Source organism: Camelus bactrianus, chromosome 5 (assembly GCF_048773025.1).
Source record: "Camelus bactrianus isolate YW-2024 breed Bactrian camel chromosome 5, ASM4877302v1, whole genome shotgun sequence".
Lineage (NCBI taxonomy): Eukaryota > Metazoa > Chordata > Mammalia > Artiodactyla > Camelidae > Camelus > Camelus bactrianus.
Genome location: NC_133543.1, coordinates 98,486,865 through 98,513,636, shown reverse-complemented (window position 1 = coordinate 98,513,636; position 26,772 = coordinate 98,486,865). Strand labels below are relative to the sequence as shown.

Here is a 26,772-nt window from a genome sequence, read left to right as displayed (position 1 = left end):
TTTTTTTTTAAAAAACAGACTATTTTTTCAGAGCAGTTTTAGGTTTGCAGTAAAACTGAGCAGAAGTTAGAGATTTCCCATATCCCCTCTGCCCCCATACATGCAAAACTGCATTACCAACACGCCCACCAGAGCGGTACACTGGTTATGAGAGCAGATTAGCCTGCACCCTTACAACAGTGGTTGAAACGTTTTCTTAAAAGGCCACTAGTACATTTTCATTCCATTCTCCTAGAGCACTGTGTCAGCACCTTAGACAACACATGAATGAATGGGTGACTGTATTATAACAAAACTTTATAAAAATGGTGACTGGTACAGGCTGAATTTGCTGAACCTCGCTCTGCAACAACAGTTTGAAAGTTCCTCATTTCCTCTTGAATCTGACCACTTGTCTGAGTTACTTAGGGCTGGTCCGAGGGCCTGAGATGAGTACCTGCGTCTTGCCTTGGGAACGCTTCGGTTTGGTTTGTCTTAAACATACAAAGGCCTAACAGGAAAACACAACAACAGAGGGCAAACACTCTCCCAGGGAAAATCTTTTTTTAAAGATCATATTAGACGTGAGAAAAGATGTTCTGACAAGATTGCTATTCCTCATAATTTTTTAAAGAGAAATAAACAAAGGAAGATGACTAAACAGAAGCACGTTTTTGAGTCCAAGAAATTGGAGACATTTACCTTCTGAACCAAGTAGACACTTGTAGCTCTCTCAGCAGCCACTTTATCCAAATTGGATCCCTCAGGAACAAAGTAACTGACGTCAGCGATGTGAACTCCCACTTCAAAATTGCCTGTAAATACACAAGAAGGCTGATCAGCCTGGCATGGAAGGCAAGGGCAATCCCTCCTGGGACTCCATCCCGAGAATGCATGTCACTCCCAGAGGCCACAGGGCGGAGTACAGGCTGCCATTTTCGGTCTTGCTGAGCGCTCCATCTATCCGCTGAGTGTTCATTTTTGTTACTTTTTTCATCATATACCAACTGGTGTTGAGATTTTTATCCCGAATTAACAATATTAACCATTTTTACAAGATGTTTCCCATTTCTAAAGGCTTCTGTCTTTGAGTAAACATCAGCAGACTTGCAAAAGAAGACTTGGATGATGAACAAATCCTTTCAGCTCACTAGAGGGGATTAATCCCTGTATCCTGCAGATTCTTGCCTCTGAAAGCTCTGCCCTTCCTGTCTGTTCTGGCCACAGCCTTTATTCAGCCTCACGGCTGGCCTTCCTACCTTGATTCCAGCCCCTCTTACCTGGCCTCCACACTGTTGCTAATAATCATCTTAATCATGGATCTGGTGATGTCACTCCTTAGGCTGCTATTCATGCCCTTGCATGGTCTCACCCCAGTCTACCTGGCTAGACTTACGGCCCATCTCCACATGCTCTCTATGCGGTTGTCATGGGAAACCTTTCCGTTCCCAGAATATATCTTACCTCATCCCATTCAGATGCTTGCTTGGCTTATGCTTTTTCTTACACGTGGGATAATAATCACAACATGGTCTGCCTATCAAAATCTTTCTTACCTTATAAGGGCCAGTTGAAGAGAAACCCAGAACAAGAAGAGATTCTCTGCCCCCTGTTTCCTCCACTTGTACTGTTAAAGCAGCTAATCCATTACTGAAGATGCTTATCATGGTCTTTTCCTCAAGGCTGCCATCACCATCAGTTATCACAGCACATCTTTACCAGCTCACGTGTTCACCTTTCCCTACAGTGCAGGCTCCAGGAAGGCAGAGCCTTTTGTGTCAAGTCCAATGTTGGAGGCCAGTGCCTAGAAGAATGCCTGACACACCGCAGGCACTCAATAAGTGAATGTATCAACAATTGGTTTGTTTGCCTGTAGCCTTTCCCATTCTGGTAAAAGACCTACTTTTTTCCCTTTTAGAATTGCCCTTTCCTTTCCTGGTGGACTTGTTTTTTCAACAGGCCCTGCCTTCTCTATCACTCCTGCCAAAGAGATGGTCAGATGACTCAGGCTGGTGGAATTGCACCTAAAGTAGGCTTGGGGGGCTGGTTAGGTTATAAATTTAAGATTTACTCTTGAACATCCCCTAAATCATCTATCAAATGTAGTATATGTGATTAACACACAAATACACACAAAGATATATACACAAAAATGCACAAAATGGATCGAATATGAAGAACAGTACACATGTAAAACAAGCACATAATTTGAAGACAGCAAGCATCATGGGCAGACAGAAGAACAGTGATGATACAAGCCCAAAGGTGAACTTGCTTATAATTTAAATATATGCCTGATGGGATGCCACTGTACCTTGTTCCTGCTCACAGTGACTGGTCTAGGCAGAGGCATGTGACCCAAGTAGATTTATTCTGAGCCTGTTTCCAGGGATTGATATGGACTTCAGAAAAGGGGGTCTCTCTCCCAGGACTCTGGACAATAAGTCTGGAGCTTCCCAGGAAACATCTCTGCCACATAATGATGCCAGTACAGAAAATAATAGGTCTAAGAAACAAAGGGAGAATCATGATGACCTCATTTGAACTCCAGGATTCAGCTGAACTAGAAACTAGCCTACCTGTGGTCTTGGCAGCTCATGAGGCAATCAATTTCCTTTCAGTTATGACTCACTGAAGGAATCCTGACTGAAACCCAAGTTGACTCAGAGGAGTTTACTAACACATCACCACTTTATCCTCTGGTTACCTGGATAATCAGTCTTAAGGTATCTCACATTTTACTTGTAAAATTTGCAGCTATTTATTGTTCTCCTTTTTCTTCTTCACTGGGGGATGATTCTTTCCTTGGTTTTTAAACTGGAAAAATGTTTAAACTTGGAGTTAAAATAAGAGGTTCAGGGAAAGAAAAGAATTTCAGATTCCCCATTCTCATTTGTCTCACACTCAGAGACCACCCTCCTACAGGGAAGTCACTGGGTTTTTCCATCCAGTCCTGTAACATGAATACATTAAGGAAAACTCAAGTCCATCTAAGAAATCCTGGCTGCTATGGGATAATACAACAGATCTATTTCCCACAGAGGAGAGGCTGTCTGGAAGGCTGAGGAAAACCAGCATGGCTCAAAGTTCAGCTGCCTCACTCTGTGAGCCACGCAGCTGTGCGGCTGGGTCACTGGGAGCAGGGAAACCAGCCCCACGATGATCGAGGAACTCAGCCTTACGAGAATGTGGCCAAGAGTCTCAGACAGTTCAACTCCCAGTTTCAGTGTTACAAGTATCTAAAACCAACACTTGGAGAAGGTAAAATAAAGTGCCTCCTTTTGAAGTTAGAATTATAATGTATTGGCCTAACAGGTAAATATTGACTAAAGGAAAAGAGAGAGGATTATTACATCATGAAATAAACCATAATTTAAAAATCAGTCTGTGTGTTGTTACTACACATGAACTTTCTGTCCTGAGTCAAAATTGACAAACTGACAAAGAGTTCATTACAGGAGATAAAACACAAAGGGGGCCAATCAAAACATATTTGAAAGGCTTAAATTTCACTCAGAATTCCCAGCAGAGCCTCTAAAACCAAGGAAGAGAAGCTTTCTTATTCTCTCTTTTGGACCTTTTTTATGGAAACCCTAAGTAAATATTTTATTTCATATATTTACATAATGTGAACTTGCAGAACTCTTGAGGTAGAGGCACTGAAGTTTTTATTCTATGAAAGAGAAAATATAGATCCAAAAGGTTATGTAGTATACGCTGCCAAAACATCTAGGACCAATTTGATGTTTGAAAAAGTACTGTCTCCCATATAAAAGTATTCTTGAAAATATTTTTTGTATTAAAAATTTTTTATTTACTAAGTCTGAGGTGAGTCCTGTGAGTTTTGAGGAGCTGTGCAAATGGAGGAAGAAGAGTCCCCAAGGCCAGCCACGTCTGCACAGGGCCCGCAAACTTAAACAGATGCAAATGCTCGAGTGGACACCAGAATGGATTCATCCAATTAAAACACTAATAAGAACATATAGCAGGGCTTAAGAATCATCTTTTCTAAGCCAGCCTCCCAGTCAGTTCAGCCACATCCCAACAGCATCCCTGCCAGGTGGCCCCTGACACATCCTCAAGGGTGGGGAGCTAGCATCTTGAAGCCACCAGCTCTACTTCTGAAGAGCTCTGGTCCCAAGAAAGTGTTTCCTTACACGGATCTGAGATACATGGAAAGGGAGCCACTAGTTTATTCCAGCTCTGGGCAGCCAAAAGAGGCGAGCCCTCTGTTTAAGGTGCTCACAGTCTGATGAGGTTGGCAGATAGTCCGCTGTGGTGACAATGTGATATTACTAGTGCTATGACAGAGGAAGGCTGCAAAACCTCACTCTGGGAGCAAGTTGAGCTGAAATCTGTTTTTACTTCAGTAAGAACATGTGAAAGTGCTTTGTACTCTATAAAAACTCCATGAACGTAATGTTGACAATGATGATCATAAAAATGATAACAAGGAGAGCAGCAGTGACCACTTATTTACTGTCTCTTTTGCGCCAGGGGCTCCACACACATGAAAATAGCTTTGACAATAGCTGTATAAATCGTGTTTCACAGATGAATCAGCTGAGGCTCAGAAAAGTTCCATGTCACTCGTCCAAGGTTACCTGGCTAGTACGCAAGGAACTCTGGATGCAAAACCAGGTCGGATTCGGAGCTTTTGTTCCTTTTATTATCATCCCCTGCCCTCCACCACTGTCACAGTAACTCCAGGACAAGATGACACAACTCAATTTTTCAGCTCAGTGGGTCACAGCTGAAAAGTCCCTCCCTACCTCTTATGAGTCAATAGAAGTCACATTCTTGGCTATGGATTCAGAAGTCCTGTCAGAGACTTTTCCCAGCCCTGCTCACAGCTACATCCCTGTTCCCACTGCCTATCTTTTTAGCCACTCGTAACAAGGACTGATTACAGAACAACCACTAAGCTGTCAACTCCAGTTGTATTTAATTTTAAGCCCTTAAGATTTAGTAATTCCTTTTTAAATCCTAGTGTCTAGGCATCATTAGCTAGTGGCAGACTGACTGTCCTAAGCGACTGAAAGGGCTATGCCTGCCACAGGTGGGAATGCGTCAGGCTTCCTTTACCAGGAGTGAGACCAGAGCCTTCCAGACTTAGGTCACTTGAGTTCACTTTTACCCTCTGCTGAGACTGGACAGTGGTGACAGAGGCACCTCATGACCCAGGAGGATGCTCCTTTTAATCCAGCATATAGGGGAACAATGTTGCTAAATGTACCTCATTTAGCAAAAGCAAAAAATAATTGCTTTTGTCCAGGTCTCTAGTGTTCAAACATTTTTAGGACTGTCTTGGCCTGCCCTTATAGGGCATCTGAGGCCTGGTGACTTCTCCCTCTGTGAGACACCATTCCTATGGCTCCAGGCCCCACTCTGGGTGTCTGACTCTGTCGCTGCCCCTTCTCAGGCTCCTCTGCCTCTCCTTGTCCCTTACATGTTGGCGTGCTTTCAAGCTCATCACGGCTGTCTGCGCTTCCAATTCCACTCTTTCAGCCTGGACTGTCTCATCCACTCTCAAGAGATCAAGCATCATCTCTGTGCTTTGGTCTCCTCAGTCTGGGCCAGCAGCCCAGATCTCTCTGAGCTCTAGAATGATATACACAAGGGTCCACTGGGAACTGCCACTTAGCTGTCCCCCAGGCATCTCACACTCACACTTCAGCAAACCAAAAAAGGCACCACAACCGCTAAAACCCCTCCAAAACCTAGGCTTGTTCTCAGCCTGCAGTGATCAGTCTCTTTGACCGCTCCCTCCTGAATATCTCTCAAATCTGTCTCTCTTCTTCACACATCACCACTTCAGCCAGGACCACCATCATTTCTTTAAAGGAAGATCTAACACCTCCGTGTGGTTCTCCCTGCCATTTCTCAAACCCATTTCCCACACTGAAGATAATGTCTCTTCCAAAATACAAGCCTCCTTGTCACTTCACTGCGTAAACCCTGCCGGGCCCCTACTGCAATGAGCATGTCGCCATCTGGCTTCCCAGGCCTTACTGGCCCTCGCCTGGGTTCTTCCTCTCCTCCCTCTGCGCACTGTGCTCTGTCACTGCTTCACAAAGAGGCGACAGTGACAAAATTCTTTATCGTGTGAGTCTGCCCTGAGCATGTTCAACTTTCCTGGCCCTAACTCCTTATGTGCCAGTCACTGCACCAGAACTTCTTCAGCTGCTCAAACCTATCAGGCTCCACACTGCTCTCCCTCGCAGGGTATTCTTCTCCAGTCTCTCTCCCTGGCGACGCCCACTGGGCCTGCAGACCACTGTGGAAAGCCCACTCCCTTTGGCAGGCCTTCCCTGATGACCTGGACCAGGATCCCCCTCCCGACCTCTGTGTCTTCCTATAGCACCTTTTACCCTCCCTACATCCTCCCCCACCCACCGGACACGACTTATTCAAGGAGGTCACAAGGTGTCTCCCCCTCATCTGTAGCCAGCATGAAGGGCAGGGAAAAGCCTGCACACACTGCTGGTATAGGATATTTACTGAATGACTAAGAAAAAACCAAACACACAGGGGAGATGTTGCCACTCTGGGTTGACAGGGGTTGGAAACCCTGCCTGGTCTAACTGTGCAGAGTTCTCCCCACACCAGGTCTTCCCAGAGTGTGTCCAACTTATGCTTGCACACCTGCGGTGCCTGAGAAATCACTACTTGTTCATGCAGTCCACTCCAGCCTCAGCAAACAATGTAAAAAAATCTCTCCCTTTAAAACCAAGATACATCTTCTTAGAGTGTCCACTTGTCTGCCCAGTTCTACCCCCTGGGGCCGCCCAGAACAAGGCCAGCCCCTCAGAGAAGAGCAATCTGGCCTCAAGAAATGAGGGAAGTGGCAGATCTCTTCCAGCAGGGCTGGGCTCTACTCCTGGGACAGCACCAGCTTTAAATGTTTAGACAGTTAGCATGTAGCCCCCTAGATCTTCTCTCCTTCAGGCTAATATCCATGTGGCTTGGATTGACTCAACTCATAATCCTCAACATCTTCCTCCAAACATGCTCTTAATAACCACCTCATTCACTCAATTAGCCATTCAACAAACACTTACTAAGCTCCTACTATGTGGCAGATACTTTTCTAGACATATAAGCAACCAAGATTGACAAGGTCCCTTCTCTTGTGGAGCTCACATTCTCATGGAGAGAGAAAGACAACAAGCAAACAAATAAATTGTAAGATTACTTATGATAGTAAAAGGGACTTTGAATTCCACATATTAATTGATATTTTATCTAAAAAAAGATAAATGAACTTATTTACAAAACAGAAACAGATTCACAGGCATAGAAAACAAACTTACGGTTACCAGTGGGGGAAGGGGGTGGGAACGGATAAATTGGGAGTTCTAGATTTGCAGATACTAACATACATAAAATAAATAAACAACAAGTTTATACTGCATAGCACGGGGAACTACATTCAATATCTTATATTAACCTACGGAGAAAGAGAATATGAAAATGAATATATCTATGTTCCTATATAACTGAAGCACTGTGCTGTACACCAGAAATTGACACAACATTGTAAACTGACTATACTTCAATAAAAATATATATTAAAAACCAAAAAGGACTTTGAAGAAAATAAAACAGGGTGAGGTGATGAGGATGAGGGGGATTTTAGCTTGGAAAGGTCTCTCTGAGGAAATAAACTGAGACCTGTGTGCCTGCAAAGAACCATGGCACACGATGACCCTGGGGAGAGCATCCCAGGCAGGAGGATAACCAGAGCAAAGGTCAAAGGTGGGGGCACGCTGGCTACAACTAAGGAATAGAAAGATGATGGGAACGGAGAGGCGAATTGGAAGCTAGGAGGCCAGTGAGGTAGATGGGACCCCAATGAGACATGCCTGGATAGGCCAGGATGAAGCATTTAGATTTTATTTCAGATGTGATGGGAAACCACTTGGGGAGTTTTAAGCAGAGAAGTGACATTCACTGAGTATGCCACATTCACTTTCTCATGTTGTCAGCTCCTTCATTCTGCAAACCATGGTTCTACTAATGCAGTCGAAGGTGATACTGGACTGAAAACAATGAGCCTGAAGAAGACCAGGATCTCTCAGGAATGGCACCGTCAGGCAAATAAACTTAATCAATCCTTCAGTGAAATGATACGTTTAGTAAACAAAGGTAGACGAAGAAAAGAAGCATAACCTACTAGACACAAGGACATTCAACAGATGCTGGATTTCTTGTCCCACACACTGGTTTCCATCCAGTCCACACGATGGGAACACGCTGCTCTTGCCTGGATCACCCTCCTGACTCTGTGGCCAGTCTTCCCAACAACATGAGTCTTAAGAGAGAGAGAAAACAGTGTTCTGCAAGCTCAGTCAGGGTAATCTAACCAACAGGACTGAAAGGGACTTTCTGCTGTCCAGACATCCCCGGCAGTGAGAGGGCCTCACACAGGCCAGCATATCCAGCCGGGATGCAGGCCTTGGCCTTAGTTTAGTCCCACTGAATTTTAGAGACAGACTCCATAGCTGAGAAACAATTAGGCTTGGATCACCTTGTGGCCACACAACAAACTCCATCTCTTAGCTGGGGTAAGCAAATTCCCTCTGACTTTGGTGGAAACTGATTGGGTTGCTAGGTAAGAAGGACAACTCAACCTCTGACGTCTTCCAGTTCTGTGTGGTATTGGGTTATGTAATCAAACACCAAAGTTGACCACTGGTACAGCAAGCCATGGCAGTAGTCCATGGCCATGATGTGGTGATGGTTTGAGAATATTTCATAAGCTTAAAAGGAGTCAGTATAAAAAATTCTGAGACAAGTAAATCTGAGTGCAGTGGAAAGTCCCATGCATGAGGAGGGGGTTGTACAAGATGATTTCTTAGGTCCTCTGGAAGGCCAGGATTTGACAACTCTGTGGATTATCTTTTGTATTTTCTTTTTGCCATCCGGAAAAGGGTTAATGAGCAGTGTTGGCTGCAAACTCCTCAACTGGTGAGCTCACCTTCTGGAACTAAGCAGCTTAGAGAACCTTTTTCCTTCATTATTACAAAGGGCTCTATCAATCTGCAAGTACTCAACTAAACTGCCCACACAGCAATTTTTGTCATGTTCAATCTAATTCTCAGGAATCTAAGTTTAAATTTATATGAACAGCATGGAAGAGGAACACCCAGGTAGTAAATTCCACTTTTCCCCTTCCAAATGATTTGAGCAATGGCCTCCTTCATTAACAGGAAAGAGAATGAGGAGCTGAACATGTGAGGCTGGCACGCCCAGCGTCTGGGAATTTCCGGGCGTTTCAGGAGTGGGGAAAGCCCAGGTCAGCCGGTCAGGCCTGGGACAGAGCTGAGCACAGGCTCACGAGAAGCTCTGAGAGCAGGAGGGCAGGCATTTGGTCCTTCCTCGCTGCCAAAAAAAGAGTGGAGTCAGAAGGGCCAAGGAGGACCCTTAAAGGTAGTTATGAAGTTAGCAGGTCCATATAATAAAAGCTGGGAGTCGGGGTGGGGTGGGTTGGGTGTGAATGGGGCAGACTGGCCTTGGTTTCAGGGTTGCCGGGGCTGGGAGAGGGGAACAAGGGGGTTCATTATACTGTTCTGTCTACTTTTGTGCATGTTCAACATTCTCTCTCCAAAAATTAAAAAAAAAAAGTTTGTAGGGACTGAAGCCAAGGGAAGAAAAGTTTAAAAAGGAAAAATCCAGTTAGTAAAACTAGCTACAAGTTTCAAAAGAAAGACAAGCCAACAGAGGCAGGAGAGGATCACAGCTTAGAAGGAGCAGAATGATAACGTCCCCAGTGATGATCTCGGAGGCTGACGATATGGGGGCTGTTCTTTTCTGCAGCATACACATTTGTAATGTTTCCAGCGTTCAAAGACTGGAAAAGGGATAAAGATAAAAAGTATAAAATAAAAAATGTAAACCTCACTTAAAAATGTCTAGAAAGAAATACATCAAGATGGTAATAATGATCTTCTCTGAGTAATAAGATTATGACTTTTTCTGGCTCTATGTAAATTTTAATTTTTATATCTTATCTGTTTTACAGTTTTTTTTTTTTAAAGACATACTAACAAAATGCTGTGTTCCCCCCCAGCCACCCCTTATCTCTGATTCCCCATCACATGGCAAGAGAAAAGCACCACTGGCAACCCTGGGCAGGAGGCAGCAAGAGTGGGTGGCAGCTCACTGGACAACTCTCCTGGAGGATAATGGCAACTAAAGCACTGTGCAGGAAAAGTTCTATGAAGGTGAGCTCAGTAAATGAAGTAGCAGGAACTAGGCATACCCCTGCTGAAAGGAAACAACTATTTCCATGCCAAAAATCTGACTCCAGTTTGTAACAGCCTGAGGCTTTTGCCACTACTTAAGAAATTCATTGTGTATGCCTAGCATTAGGAACCTATTGCTTATACCTGCAGGAGTGCTGGGATGTTTGTATGATCCCAGCAGACCGGTTTCCCAAAGACATGTTTGAAAATGAAATTTCAGCATGTTTCACACTCATTTGTGGATTTTTCTATTTTAAAAAAGCCTCTATATTTCTCCACGTGTAAGTCTTTCACCTCCTTGGTCAGGTTGATTCCTAAATATTTAAATTTTTTGGGGGGTGTGATTTTAAAAGGAATTGTTTCTTTACTTTCTTTTTCTGATACTTCATTGTTAGTGTAAAGAAATGCAACTGATTTCTGTACGTTAATCTTGTATCCTGCTACCTCGCTGAATTCTTTTATCAGCTCTAGTAGTTTTTGTGTGGAGTCTTCAGGGTTTTCTCTGTATAGTTTCATGTCATCTGCATAAAGTGACAGTTTTACCTCTTCTCTTCCAATTTGGATTCCTTTTATTTCTTTTTCTTGTCTGATTGCTATGGCAAGGACGTCCAATACTATGCTGAATAGAAGTGGTTGAGAGTGGGAATCCTTGTCTTGTCCTAGATTTTAGCAGGAAGTCTTTCAACTTTATACGTGGAGACATATACGTGAACTACAAAACACTGATTAAGGAAATTAAAGATAATTCAAAGAAGTGGAAAGATATCCCATGAGCTTGGATTAGAAGAATTAATATTGTTAAAATGGCCATACTATCCAAAGAAATCTACAGATTTAATGTGATCCCCATCAAACTAAATTACCCAGGATGTTTTTCACAGAACTAGAACAAATAATTCTAAAATTTATAAGGAATCACAAAAGGCCCAGAATTGCCAAAGCAATACTGAAGAAAAAGAGCAAAGCAGGAGGAATAACCCTCCCAGACTTCAGACAATACTTCAGAGCTATAGTAATCAAAACAGCATGGTATTGGCACAAAGACAGAAATACAGATCAACGGAACAGAATAGAGAGCCCAGAAATGAACCCACAAAGTTTTGGTCAACTAATCTTCAACAAAGGAGATAAAAATATACAATGGAGAAAAGACAGTCTCTTCAGTAAGTGGTGTTGGGAAAACTGGACAGCTGCTTGTAAATCAATGAAGTTAGAACACTCCCTCACACCATACACAAAAATAAACTCAAAATGGCTTAGAGACTTGAATATAAGACAAGACACTATAAATCTCCTAGAAGAAAACATAGGCAAAACATTTTCTGCCAAAAATCTTAGCAATGTTCTCCTGGGGCAGTCTACCCAGGCAATAGAAATAAAAGCAAAAATTAACAAATGGGACCTAATTAAACTTAACAAGCTTTTGCACAGCAAAGGAAACCATAAACAAAATGAAAAGACAACCTATGGAATGGGAGAAAATTTTTGCAAATGATGTGACTGACAAGGGCTTAATTTCCAGAATATATAAACAGTTTATACAACTTCATAACAACAACAAAAAAAACCCCAATCCAAAAACGGACAGACGACATAAATAAGCAATTCTCCAATGAAGACATACAAATGGCCAATAGGCACATCAAAAAAATGCTCAATATTGCTAATTATCAGAGAAATGCAAATCAAAACTACAAGGTATCACCTCATACCAGTCAGAATGGCCATCATTAAAAAGTCCACAAACAATAAATGCCCAAGAGGATGTGGAGAAAAAGGAACTTTCCTACGTTGTTGGTGGGAATGTAGTTTGGTACAGCGATTATGGAAAATACTATGGAGATTCCTCAAAAAACTGAAAATAAACTAACTGTATGATCCAGCAGTCCCACTCTTGGGCATAAATCTGGAGGGACCTTTAATTCGAAAAGATAAGTCCACCCCAATGTTCATAGCAGCACTATTTACAATAGCCAAGATATGAAAACCACCTAAATGTCCATCAACAGATGACTGGATAAAGAAGTTGTTGTGTATTTATACAATGAAATACTACTCAGTCATACAAAAGAATAAAATAATGCCATTTGCAGTAACAAGAATGGACCTGGAGATCATCATTATAAATGAAGTAAGCCAGAAAGAGAAAGAAAAACACCATACGATATTGCTTATATGTGGAATCTAAAAAGAAAAAGACACAAATGAAATTATTTACAAAACAGAAACAGACTCACAGAGAAAACAAACTTATGATTATCAGGGGAAAGAGGGTAGGAAAGGATAAATTGGGAGTTAGAGATTTTTAGATGCTAACTACTGTACGTAGGATAGATAAACATGTTTATACTGAATAGCACAGGGAACTATATTCAATATCTTATAGTAACCTATAATGAAAAAGAATATGAAAAGGAATATATGTATGTATAGTATGACTGAAACATTATGCTGTACACCAGAAATTGATACGACTGTATACTTCAATATAACAAAATGGGGAAAAAAGCCCCTCTATTAACAAAACATAATTACCAGTCTCTTAAAAGCCAAATGTGAAAGAGATGTTCAATTTTCAGCACGTTTTAAATATAAACATCTATGTGCATTTCAATGCCTAGTCACAAAATGTTGTTATCAACAATTGCTTATATATTCTGGAGATCAAGCATTTGTCAGTTGCATCTTTTGCAAAAATTTTCTCCCATTCCGTAGGTTGTCATTTTGTTTTGTTTATGGTTTCCTTTGCTGTGCAGAAGCTTGCAAGTTTCATTAGGTCCCATTTGTTTATTCTTGCTTTTATTTCTATTGCTTGGGTAGACAGCCCTAGGAGAACATTTTTGAGATGTATGTGAGATAATGTTTTGCCTATGTTTTCTTCTAGGAGGTTTATTGTATCTTGTCTTATGTTTAAGTCTTTGATCCATTTTGAGTTTATTTTTGTGTATGGTGTGTTCTAGCTTTATTGATTTACATGCTTCTGTCCAGTTTTCCCAACACCACTTGCTGAAGAGACTGTCTTTTCTCCATTGTATATTTTTATCTCCTTTGTCAAAGATTAGATGACCAAAACTTTGTGGGTTCATTTCTGGGCTCTCTATTCTGTTCCATTGGTCTATATGTCTGTTTTTGTACCAATACCATGCTCCAGAATATATAAGCAGCTTATACGACTTAATAAGAAAAAAGCAAACAACCCAATCCAAAAATGGGCAGAAGACCTAAACAAGCAATTCTCCAAGGAAGAAATACAAATGATCAATAGGCACATGATAAAATTCTCAATATCACCAATTACCAGAGAAATACAAATCAAAACTACAATGAGGTATTACCTCACACCAGTCAGAATGGCCATCATTCAAAAGTCCACAAATGACAAATGCTAGAGAGGCTGTGGGGAAAAGGGAACCCTCCTACACTGCTGGTGGGAATGCAGGCTGTTGCAGCCACCTTTGAAAACAGTATGGAGATTCCTCAAAAGACTAAGAATAGACTTACCATATGACCCAGGAATCCCGCTCCTCGGCATATATCCAGAAGGAACCCTACTTCAAAAAGACACCTGCACCCCAATGTTCATAGCAGCACTATTTACAATAGCCAAGGCATGGAAACAGCCTAAATGTCCATCAATAGATGATTGGATAAAGAAGTCATGGTGTATTTATACAGTGGAATACTATTCAGCCATAAAAATGACAACATAATGCCATTTGCAGCAACATGGATGTTCCTGGAGAATGTCATTCTAAGTGAAGTAAGCCAGAAAGAGAAAGAAAAATACCATATGAGATAGCTCATATATGGAATCTTACAAAAAAAAAAAGAACATAAATACAAAACAGAAACAGACATAGATATAGAATACAAACTTGTTGCCAAGGGGGAAGGGGGTGGGGATGGGGGTGGGAAGGGACAGACTGGGAGTTCGAAATTTGTAGATACTGACAGGCATATGTAGAATAGATAAACAAGATTATACTGTATAGCACAGGGAAATATATACAAGATCTTGCGGTAGCTCACAGTGAAAAAGAATATGATAATGAATATATGTATGTTCATGTATAACTGAAAAATCTGCTCTACACTGGAAATTGACACAACATTGTACACTGACTATAACTCAATAAAAAATAGTTATAAAAAATTTCTTAATCCAATCCTAACCTTCCTTTCAGCTGAAATTAAAGCAACTTTCATATTCACCTTGATAAAACCCCTTAGTAGTGTTTCTCTCACTCTAGGGAAGCCTTTTTTGCTCTGTTATTTTCACCATACAAAATCAGCTCTTCAATTACTCGTTTTCATTAATTAATCTCTTTGCATTAATTAGAAACTGTTTTTTAATTCCCCAAGGCTTCACAAAAATTAACAAAAAATTATATTCATGATTTATGTATGCTTATGATATGAATCCACTGTACTGGTTATCCCACAATAGCACATCAACTGCTTGCTTTTTAGAGCACTTCATTTGTATTAATTCATTTGGTTCTCCCAAAGCCATGAGATAGATTTCTTCCTACAGATGAGGAAACTGAGCCCCAGGCAAGTCAGACTCCCAGAAACTAAGCTTTTCACCCTTACTTTATGGGATTTGTCCCTTAGAATGAGATAACTAACTTATAAATGGTTCTTTCTCAACTCCTGGAGTTTACAAGCACTCTCAATGCAACAGTTAAAAATGATTATACATTAACTTTGCAAGAACACACATTTTAAGATCACTAAGTAGAATAAAGTATTCTCAGCATGACTAAATGTGACTCCTTTATGGGGACAATACACACTTATTGAAATAAAAACCCTGTCATGCACTCCTGTAACCAACGATCACTTACTATTTTTGAATTATCCATATACCAACTGTGGTTATAACTTAGTTTTCCAGTTTATTCATAAACTCAGTTTTCATATAAAGTATTCTGAACTGCTAAATTTTCTAGGTAACTGAGTGTCAACCCTTTAATCATCAATTGTTTATAGTTTTAGTACTTCTGGATGGAAATCCTCTATAAGTAAATGTATTGTATATTTCCTTTTCTTAATAGCAGAATATAATTCAATATTAATAACTTAGGGTCATTAAAATGAACATTTCTTCCACATTTTGCAATAGTTGCTGGTGTGGTTACAATAGGGCAAAGGTGCCCTGTCCTCAGGATATACTCTCAAATTTACTTATCACCTCCATCACCAAAATGAAGTAAAGACTCTGTAGATACAAAACTTTCTGGCTGATTATAACAACAGTTATTACTGATTGGACCTGGCAAATTGAAGATACTCAAATATTTCTTGATTAAATGAATCATCTTCACAAAAGTTTTATGGGGTAGATACTATTAATATTCATATTTTACAGATGAAGACATACAGGCACAGAGAGGTTAGATGATCTGCCCAATGCCACACACTTAACAAACATCAGAGCTAGGATTCGGAACACTGTTGGACTACAGTATTAGTGTTCTTAACTATCATACTACAGGGCCACAGGGGACAGCCTTTTCCTAAGGGGTTTTAATCATTCTACAGTATCCCTTGTCTTTTGGTGTCATAGCAGCTTTATCAAGATTTCATTCATATACAAATCACTCATTTAAAGTGCAAAATTCAATGCTTTTTTAGTATATTCAGAGTTGTGCAACCATCACCATAATCAATTTTAGAACATTTCAACACCCCCAAAAGAAAATCCATCTGTTTTCAGTCACTCTCTATTTCTCCCCAATCTTCCTAACCATAGGCAACTTCTAATCTACTTTCTGTCTCTGTAGATGTGTCTATCCTGGACATCTCATATAAATGGAATCTTACAATATGTGCACAGTCTTTTGTGACTGTCTTTCACCTAGCATAATGTTTTACAGGTTCATTTGTGTTGTAGCCTGCATTAGTACTTCATTTCTTTTCATGGCTGAATAATATTCTGTTGTGTGCACATATCACATTTATTTAACTATTCATTAGTAGATAGACATTTGGGTTGTTTCCATTTTTTGTGTGCTCCTTTACTCTTTAAAATAAACTTTTTATTGAGGCATAAAATACATATGTATGCTCAAGGTTTATATAGTGAATACATTTTTACAAAGTGAATACATTTAGGTAATCACCTGCCAGTTCAAGAAATAGGATATAACCAGAATTCCAGAAGTTCCTCCTGTGCCGCCTCAGTCTATAGCTACAAAAGATAACTGCTTTCCTGACCTCTGTAAATTATAATCATAGACCAGTTTGCCTATCTTTGCATTTTACATAAATGGATTTGTACAGTATGTATTTTATGTGTGTATAACTGGCTTTATTTGCTGAACATGCATTTGAGACACCATGTTGTGTTTTGAATTTATTCTGTACCATTGCTGTGGAGTGTTCCATTGTAAGACTATATCACAGTTTATCCATTTTATTGTTGATAGAGACTTGGGTTATTTTTAGTATTTTGCTCTTATGAATAATGCTGCCATGAGCATTCTTGTACATACGTACTCCTTTCTATTGGGTATCTATCAAAGAGGAAACTGCTGGGTTTTGGAGAATGAATCTGTTCAGCTCTATTATATACTATACAACAGTTTTTCAAAGTGGTTGTACCTAATTTTTCTCCTACTCAGTGTATGGAAGTTCTAATTGTTCCACAACTCTACTATATTTGGTCAGCTTTAAAAAAAATTAGCTATTCTTGTAGGAACATAGTAATATCTTACTGTGGTTTTAATTTCCTTTGCTGGATATATATATATATATATATATGAATATATATAGTTTCATATATATATATGAAACAAATATTTTCTCCTACTCTGTGACTTGCTTTTTCATTATCTTAATGGTGTTTTTTGATGAAAAGTTCTTAAATTTAATGAAATCTAATTTATCACTCTCTTCCTTTAAGGTTAATGCTTTTTGTGTTCTACTTAAGAAACTGTTGCTAAGGTCATGAGGCTACTTTTCTGTTATTTTCCAGAGAAGTGTTAATACTTCTAGAAGTATTAATGTTTTACCTTTCACACCTAGATCTATGAGCCACATGAAGTTGATTTTTATGTACAGTGTGAATCAAAGTCGAAATTCATTTTTTTTCCCATATGGATATTCAATGGATCCAGCACCTTTTAGTGATAAAACCATCCTTTCCTCACTACAATGCAGTGACACCTTTGTCAGAAATCAGGTGATTATGTATCTGTGGGTCTGAATTCTCCATGCTGTCCCCACCTTGACTTCTGAACAGTAATTGAATATTTATTATTTCAGCATAAGCTTACTAAAATTCCAGGTCAATTTTAATCTTTCTATTTTTATATTAATAATAATTTTCCGTGAGCACTTACTTTTTGTCTGGCACAGTTCTAAGTACTAGGGATTATCTATTTAATCTTCCAGGCAATTTTAAATTAGACATTATCATCCCTGTTTTACAGACTGGGAAATGTGAGGCATGGAGAGGTTAATTCTTACCCTTAGAATATGGACTGTGCCCTTCTTATTTTGTTGTCATACTCTCTACTTTTGTGGAAAAGCATCAGTAGCACATGCAACTTTAGGCAGTTATTGCTAGTATCTTTACGGCTAGGTTGTGTTTTTGCAACAACAGGCACAAGTGGAGCTTTGCTCCTTAATACTCAGTATTTTGGAAACGCAAGACACTTGAGAAATTTTCTAGTTCAAACACCCATATAGCTGGGGGAAGAGATTTTCAGAGAAATCACAGACATGCCCAAACTCACATGATGCAGTAGAGGCAAAGAGGAGACAAGAACCCAGTTCTGCTCCTATTCCAGTGCTCTTTCTGGGATCACAACTGCCTCTCACCATGCAATGAGTGTGCTGGATCACTGAGACTTCTTAGCTGGCTTCCAGGTTTACCTTGGTGCCAGATACTTGAGGATGCCTGAGTGGTGGGTGCCAGATTATCTTGGCTTTAATGAGCAAGGAAACTGGAACCAATCAGCAGAGCTGGAAGCAGATGAACAGGCCACAGTCCAAATTTGGTTTAACAAGGTGCACTGAGACATCCATGAAAACAGAGAATTTCCAAAGCCCAGACCCCACAGGAATCAGGCTAGCAAGATTTGAATGGAACATAGGAATAAGACTTAGAGGGGTGGAGCTGTCTCTCCACTTAATCTTTCCACTTCGATTCTGTGTCCTCAAAACAGGAACTCATTGGCAAGCATCCCAGAAGCCCACTTTCATGCCAGAGGCTTTGCATGACTATTCAGCTACTTGGATTTTTTGAGTCAAGGTACGATTCAGTAAAAAATGACCATACAATAAGGACAGTTAAAATTGTTCACTCACCAATGTCCCAAATGAATGGAGATGACATACACTTCCTTATGACCTGACAGTTCTACAGAATTTTCCATTTCCCTTCCCAGGTTCATTATCAGGGGCCATACTATGAAAATAGGATTTGTTTGAAATCAGATACTTGGGTTGCCTGATACTTGCCTGAGGTCAGAATGCCCTCTGACATAAGCAACTGCAAGAGGAAAGATCAGTGTTACAAAACCAGGCTTAGAAATGATTTCACATAGAAGAGGGGCGTAGGAGGACTAGCACTCGATACAGTGGGCATCATAAAGACGTCAGAGACAAAACCCAGAAATGCATCCAAGTAGAAAACCGCCCTGAAGTGGAATTTTTCTTTTCCAAAATCTATGAAAGAGTTATCAGGGGTTCCTCTTACAAGGAACAGATTTTAAACATAATTTTTGATTAAATTAAATGTTGCACATAGATCTTATTTTTAAGCTACATGTGGCATGCGTTTCCCACAGCTAACAGATTAAATTTTTCTAGTTAAGTGGGAGTTGCTTCTTGTAGTAGTGTTTAATGCTGAGGAAGGACATCCATTTGAGACATGGCATTTCAGGGTTCAGCTTGCTGAAGTGGATGAAACAGGGAGTAGCATAACTGATGGGCTAAGGGAATATGAGGGGCTGAATGGGGTTTAAACTAAAGTGCTGTGTCTGAGATAAACTAAAGTCCAAAAGAAACAGGAGAACAATTACACTGCCAGTAGCTAGAAAGCTGAGAAAGACAACTCAGAGTGAGAAGAACAGGTGGAAGGAATGGCCCAGTAGGAAGAAGCAGGCATGAGCCAGGCTGCCCTCTGAGGGCCTCAGGAGAATACACAGGAGTTGTGTCTGTCCCCTTGGGCCCTGCTGTGAGACAGGACAGGGATGAAACTTCAGCAGGTCCACAGAGCAAAGGGCTGTGGTCCTCTCCCCACGGCGCTTGAAGTAAGACTGATTGTAAAGCCTATTTCCCTACCCAGTGACCTAAGTGACAGGAGCCAAGGATTCAGTCTTTCTATCCCCTGGTCAGTGTGGGGTCCATGAGGGTGTGGGGTATAAGGTGGGCTCCAACTCGGGCTAAGGATTGCAAGTCATGGTAGAATACCCCCTGCAAGGTTAGCAGTGGTGCAGAGCACCATGTGATGTAATGCTCTAAGTCACCTTGGGCGTGGATGCTGTGTATGTAGCAGGAGACAAGCAGACTAGGTCTTCTGTCGACGTACAACCAAACGATCACTGGCTTCTGTAAGAATGCAGCAATCACGCTGCCGCTGCACTGTACTGACAAGACAACTCTCGTTTGGAGGCCTGCAGGGCAAGGCATGGGCATGGTCTTCTCTAGAGGGAGGGAATGAACCTTCCTAATGTTACTCTTCCTGGGAAGGGGCAAGTCCTCAGAAAGGAAATGCAGAACGAAAGAAGCCGGCCTATGGCCTCTTTCTAGAACCTCTCGGGTCTTGACTTTTGAAGGGCAGACGTTGAGGTGTGGGTGCCTGGGTGATGCTCACAGTGTGGGGACAGGTGGGAACCTGAGGTGGGCCTGGATCCAGGAGCAGTGGAGAGTAGGACAATTCCTGATGCTTTGTTTTACTCTCTGTTGATCTTCCTTCTGCTTCTAACCCTTAGTAAACGCCTGTTCAAAAGTTTGAGTCTAGTCTCAGTTGTGCTTGAGATACTAAGCAAAGGATTATGGGCACCATACTTGGACCAAAAGGGTAACAAGTCCTGTCAGTTCCAAGAGTCAGTGAGCAGAGGAAGTGGTGGTTAGTAAGGAGGAAGTGAATGTCCAAATGGAGAATATCCATGTGGTCCAGCTGTCTTCCCCACCTGGGAATCCTTCCTCTACTGCTAATCTTTGGTAATCTTTTTATTTGAGAGATCAGTTTCCTTTTTGATGGTGTCCTTGCAGTAAACGCTTTCAAGCAATTCTTGGCTCTCTGGTGGGTAGCCTGTAGGTCAGCATGGATCATATTTCAGAGTTAGGTAGTTCTTGGATGATGTGAGGAAAGTAGCTGGCTTAGACACCCTAAGTCCCATGGAAGGGAGCATTTTGTATTCTGTGTGGAAGACAATGACAGAGGTAAACTCTGCCGTGAGGAAATACGTAACTCACTCAAACGTCAAGCATTAATAGGAAGCATAACATCAAGTATATTTTGATTTACACCATTCATCTGGCCACTGATCCAAGAGAGGGCAACAGAGATATTTAAAATTTCCAAATGTACTGAATTTCTCTTAAGTTAAAAATGTTTCTGCACTTATTCTCACTTAACTGCATTGGGATCCAAGAACATGATCTGTATGATACCAATGACTTTTTGAAATAAGCTCAATGGTTTAATACAGAGTCAGTTTTATAAGTGTTTTCTCTGTGCTTGAGAACAATGTGTAAGCTGCATTTGTGGGTACTGTGTTTAGATGTGATTATTAGAGTAAGCTTGCTAACTGTGCTGTTCAAATTTTCTATATTTCACTGAATTTCTGGTCTTTTTGAACTATCATTTCCAGGGAAAAATATACTAAATTAACCCACTTTGATGATGAATTTATCCGTTTCTCCTTGTATTTCTGTCAACTGTTATTCTATGTACTTTGAAGCTGTATTATTTGGTAATATATGTTTAGACATTATCTTCTCTGATGAATTGATCCCTGTAATCATAATTTAGACTCTTTTTACATTTAGTAATGTTTTTTCTATGCCTAGTCAGACATCAGTTAAAAAAAAATTAGCTTTCTTTTGCCTAGTACTTTACCAGTATAGCTTTTCCTACCTTTATACGTTTAATATTTGTATCTTCATGTTTTAAGTGTGTGGTTATAAACAGCATATAGCGATTTATTCAGTCTTTGCGTTTTAACTATAGAGTTAAATTTGGTGTGCTTATTAGTTTTTCTGGCATTTCAATATGTTCTTTTTATTTCTCTTGTCATGTTTTCTTTTAGATTGAGCTGTTTTTGTTTTTCTCATTCCATTTGCCTCTGTCTACTAATTTGGAAGTAATTTACTGTATTTCTATTACTATTTAAAAGATATTTGAAATGTTTATGGAACATTAAAACTATAATTATAATATGTGTGATATAAAATATCAAATAATATAGAAACTAAATACTAAAAAGCATATGTTCATCTGTCGACAGGCATTTAGGTTGCTTCCATGTGTTGGCTACTATAATCAGTGCTGCTATGAACACCGGGGTGCACATATCTTTTTGAATTAGAGTCTTCATCTTTTCTGGATATAAGCCCAGGAGTGGGATTGCTGGATCATATGGTAAGTCAATATTCAGTTTTTTTAAGGAACCTCCATACTGTTCTCCATAGTGACTGCACCAACTTACACACCTACCAGCAGTGTAGGAGGGTCCTTTTATCTCCACACCCTCTCCAGCATTTATTTGTCTGGTGTTTCTTTGCGGAGTAGAGGGAGCTTCTAGTGTTAGTTATAATAGATAATTCCCATTTTTTGGTTCAGAACTTGTACTCACAATTATGTTCATATATTAAGTCATCTTATAACTTCCCTTTTCTCCAAACAATTGTAAAGCTAATCTTTATGGGCTCAATTTTTAAAATTTTCTCCTTTTCTATATTATAAGCACTTAAAGCTATAAAAATCTCCAAGTGCTATAAGCTGCATCCTTGCACATTTCGTGACCTTTACGTATGCTTACTTTTACCAAAATTTATCTTTGGCAAATCGTTAAGGCTTTGGTTGAGGATTAGTTCTTCCAGAAAGGATATGCTTATGATTCTGACTGGTTTCTAGAAACACTGTCCACTTGGTGCCACTTTAAACTAGATACTTTAGTGTGGAATTTTATGAACGATGCAGGTGGTATTAATCAGATCCTGACCAAACTGCCTGGGTCACTAGGCATCAGAAGATGCCACTAGGCTAGCTGCTATAGCGCACACATCTTTCTTTGGTTATCTGCTCTTGTTTTACTCCTGGCTTCTAAGGGCTGGCAAACTCTTTCTTGCCAGCTCAGCTATACATTTCCAAAAGATGTATCATATTAAAGAGTTTTATTGAAGAAGAATTTTTCAGGCTATCCATTCTATAATATTACCAGAAATGTAAGCCCTATGCAAAATATTGTGTATATATACATTTGTGCATTTTTTCTGACTCTAAAGGGATTAAAACCACTACCATGCATTCTGCTTCAGCCTTATACAAACTAAAATAGCTAATTTTACCTGATGTTTTACAGATCTCCAGGCAAGAGGAAATTCTGCAGACAACCATTTAAAGTTGATTTCCATTCTCAAATGTCACCTGATTTCTACATTCTGGGATTACCTTGGCGTTATCTCCATATACCAATCTAACTTTCAAACACTTTCAACACAGGGAAATTAAAAACAATCTTTTTGCACTTTCTAATGTCTCAACATGCCATTAATTAAGATCTATCTTCTACCCAAAGAATACCAGGACTTTTGTAATGCCAACTTTCTGTTTCTCCAAACAGATGAATAAGGATATTGCCACTGCAGATGTATTTGGATGTTAAAAAAGCCTTTTCTTAACTAGCAAGTCTATTTGCCAAAATAATTAAAAGAAAAAAATTCTGGCTTTTGCATCATAAAATGTTGATGTTGTAGTTGTTTTTTCACTAACATGTTAAGATTCAGTCAATTAATTTTATCAGAAAATTAGTACTCACTGAATTTGCAAATGGCAAGGATACAGACAGGATGGAGATGGATAAAAATGACAAAGTAAAAGCAAGAAACAAGTTGCTGTGGAAGCCTGCAGGTGTGAAATGAGAAGAGCAGTGCAGGCTATGCAAGAGACTCATGCAAGAAAATAATGGGAAGAAGGGAGCCTCAGATACACCAATTCACAGAGCTGGAGGAGCAGACGTCATGAACATAAGATGCAATTCAGTGATCTTATCGTATCACTGAGACACGACGAGATGGACTGAAAGACTTGATTGTGACGAGGGAAAGGTACGCCCAATTCTAAAGAAATAGACTGGTTGTAGGAGGGTATGTGGAGTAAGTATATATGTCAGCATACAAGCCCATAGGCAACCCGCAAACTTAAAGGTCGAAGTACAGTGGAAATAAAAAGGGCAAGAAACAGAAAAAGGAGTGAAACATTGAAAGTATGCAACAAGTTGCCTGGTCAAACTGACTAGACCAAGTGGTTTTTAAACTTGGGGTAACATGCATGATACTTGGGTAATAAAGATTTCCAAGGAAAGCAATGGTTTCAGGAAATAAGCAAAAAAGGGAATCAAATCTAGAGCTATGTTGTTTATTGCTGCATTAGACACATGAAGAAAAACATGCTGATAGGATGGAGACGGTTCATGAAGCCAGAAGGAAAGGAAAGCTCTGCAGAGGTTTCATCTTGATCTTGAACAGAATTCCAACAAGCAGTCTAAGTGGAGGGCAAAGGGCAAGCAGAGGCTGGGAGGCAGGGTGCAGTGCAGAGGATATGTAGGGCCTGGTGTGGTCAGATGACATTAGGATGCGTGCACGTGTGCATGTGCATGTGTGTGTGTTTGGGTGGAAGTGGCACTGGGAGGTGGGGAAGGTGGGAGAGGAGGCTGGGGACTAATCTTATAGGGCTTGGATAACAGAGCTCTGCTCAAAAACGTGAACCATTTTGTAGGTACAAGAAGATTTTCAAGCAGAGAAGTGACATGACCCAGTCTTTGTGTGCATATAATAGAAAAGACAACTAACTGGGCAGATGGCAGGGGATGTGGAATTATTGACAAGGTCACTGACAACAGAATAGGAAGAGGAATCAAATATGATTCCAGAATTTCTTTTTTAAAAAACCTTTGGTTAACTAGGTGGCAGGTGATGCCTTTATAAAAGTAAGGGACAACAAACGATAAATGCTAGAGAGGCTGTGGAGAAAAGGGAACCCTCCTACACTGCTGGTGGGAATGTACTTTGGTGCAGCCATTATGGAAAACAGTATGGAGATTCCTCAAAAGACTAAAAATAGACTTACCATATGATCCAGCAATTCCACTTCTGGGCATAAATCCAGAGGGAACTCTAATTTGAAAAGATACAGGCACCCAAATGTTCACAGCAGCACTAGGTATAATAGGCAAGACATGGAAACAACCTAAATGTCTGTCAACAGATGACTGGATAAAGAAGTAATGGTATATATATACAATGGAATATTACTCAGCTGTAAAAAATAATATATGACATTTGTAGCAACATAGATGGACCTGGAGAATGTCATTCTAAGTGAAGTAAGCCAGAAAGAGAAAGAAAAATACTATATGGTATCACTTATATATGGAATCAAAAAAAAAAAAAGACAAAGGAACTTATTTACAAAACAGAAACAGACTCACAGACATAGAAAACAAATTTATGGTTAGCAGGGGGGAAAAGGGATGGGAAGGGATAAATTGGGAGTTCGAGATTTGCAGATATTAACTACTACATATAAAACAGATAAACAACAAGTTTATGCTGTATAGCACAGGGAACTATATTCAATATCTTGTAGTAACTTATGGTGGAAAAGAATATGACAATATATGTATGTTCCTTTATGACTGAAGCATTGTGCTGTTCATCAGAAATTGACACAACATTGTAAACTGATTGTACGTCAATAAAAATACATTTTAAAAAAAAGTACAGGACAGAGAAGAAACAGATTCCGAGGGGAAGCAAGGTCTCAGAATCCTGGTCCTGGTGCCTGCCATGCTCTCCCTCTCAGCAAATACCCACATTTAGCTCACTGTACCTTCTCTCCCACACCTAGGAGGCTAAAGATCATTGAAGAAAATCACCTGGTCTTGGTAGTTTTCCAGCTCAGTGCACCTGAACAGTGTTTGGTAAAGCCTTGTATGATGGGTTCCTGGTCAGCTCCCTCCTGAGCCCTTTCACTGTCCCCTCCCCCCAACCCCCTCCGCCATCTGCCCTCAGCAGGAGGTCTGCTTCCTCTCACAGTGAACATGGGTAGCATCAGGTGTGAACTCTCAGCAGCAGCGCCAATTCCGTGTGGTGCTTCTCTGTCACAAAGGAAGAGGTGTTTACCCTCCATGTCTTGGCCTCACTTTTCACTTAAACTCTGTATTCATTCCCACCTTCCTTATCAAGACCTTGCAAAATAATCAGCTCCTCTCATTCCTGTATTTTCAACTTTTCCTTCTGGAAAGTCTCTTATCTCAACACAGGAACATGTTAAAATCACCTCCACCTTAAAAACAAAGAAAAGGCCTCCTCTGACCCTGCCTTCTGTGCCTCTCAGACCTCTCCCAGGCCAAGCTTCTCACAGAGAGACACTCTACGCCAGTTTTCCACTCCCTTCTCCACCACCTGCAGTCTGGCTTCCCCTCCTCAAAGCCACAGATACTAGTTGCATCAAGGTCATCAATGATATCCTGGTTGCCAAACCCAAAGACTTTATAGTTCTCTTTTTCTTGATTTTCCTACACCCTTTATGACTTTCACCATTTAGCCTGCTCTGCCTGCTTCCTCTCCCCTCTGCTTTGCCTCCAATCTCCCTGGCCACATCTTCTTGGTTATTCTGCCAGGGGTCCAGCCTGGGTTCTCCTCCCAGTCTGTGACTTCTCCTGGGCCACCTCTCCCAGGCCCATGCACTGATGACTCCCAAATCTCCACCTCCAGCCCTGACTCCTTTTACTTGTCCCCCCTGGTATTTCTGCCTGGATGTCTCTCAGGGACCACAAACTCAACATGTGATTATGTGAACTCACCATCTTTCCCCTTAAAACCAGCTCCCCTCAATATTTCCTACTAAATGGCATTATGTTCCACCAAGTGCCCAAGCCAGAAATTTATGTCATTCTAGATTCTTCTCATACTTCCAATATCAAAAGTTTACTCATTCATTTATTCATTCAACAAATACTTCCGTGTGTGTCAGCTATGTAACACAAAGTGCACTGAGCACTGAGGGTTCAACTGTGAACAAAATGAAATCTTGCTCTAATAAAACTTACCATTCAGGGGGACAGACCCACATGAGCATCTTAAAGAAAAACCAAGAAGGGGGAGAAAATCAAGAGAGGGCAGGGGTAGAGAAGACTATGGTGAGAGGGTGGTCAGGAAAGGACACCTTGAGATGACATTTGAATAGAACTTTAGAGTAGTGGGGGATCTGGGAGAAGGGGGATCTGGACAGAGGGAACAGACAGTACACAGCGCTGAGGCAGGAGCAGCCTGGCACATCTGAGGACAGCACCAAGGCCAAGCT

The 26,772-nt window shown here is 40.5% G+C and overlaps 1 protein-coding gene and 1 long non-coding RNA gene across 5 annotated transcripts in view; one reads left to right on the top strand and one right to left on the bottom strand.

Moving 5' to 3' along the window:
* DIS3L2 (DIS3 like 3'-5' exoribonuclease 2) overlaps positions 1-26,772 on the bottom strand; it is a 321,952-nt gene that overhangs the window by 100,314 nt on the left and 194,866 nt on the right. For 3 of the 4 annotated variants that reach the window (XM_074364485.1, XM_074364487.1, XM_074364488.1), the window contains 2 exons: positions 8,156-8,293; positions 682-794 (listed from right to left, as the gene is read on the bottom strand). In XM_074364485.1, the coding sequence (XP_074220586.1) occupies positions 682-794; positions 8,156-8,293 (251 nt within the window). The remainder of the gene's footprint in view (positions 1-681; positions 795-8,155; positions 8,294-26,772) is intronic. The other variant, XM_074364486.1, reaches the window with a different exon arrangement.
* LOC141577756 (uncharacterized) lies at positions 8,685-23,148 on the top strand. The gene is made up of 3 exons (XR_012507202.1): positions 8,685-10,205; positions 21,692-21,825; positions 22,769-23,148. It is a non-coding gene; the product is annotated as an uncharacterized LOC141577756 (long non-coding RNA).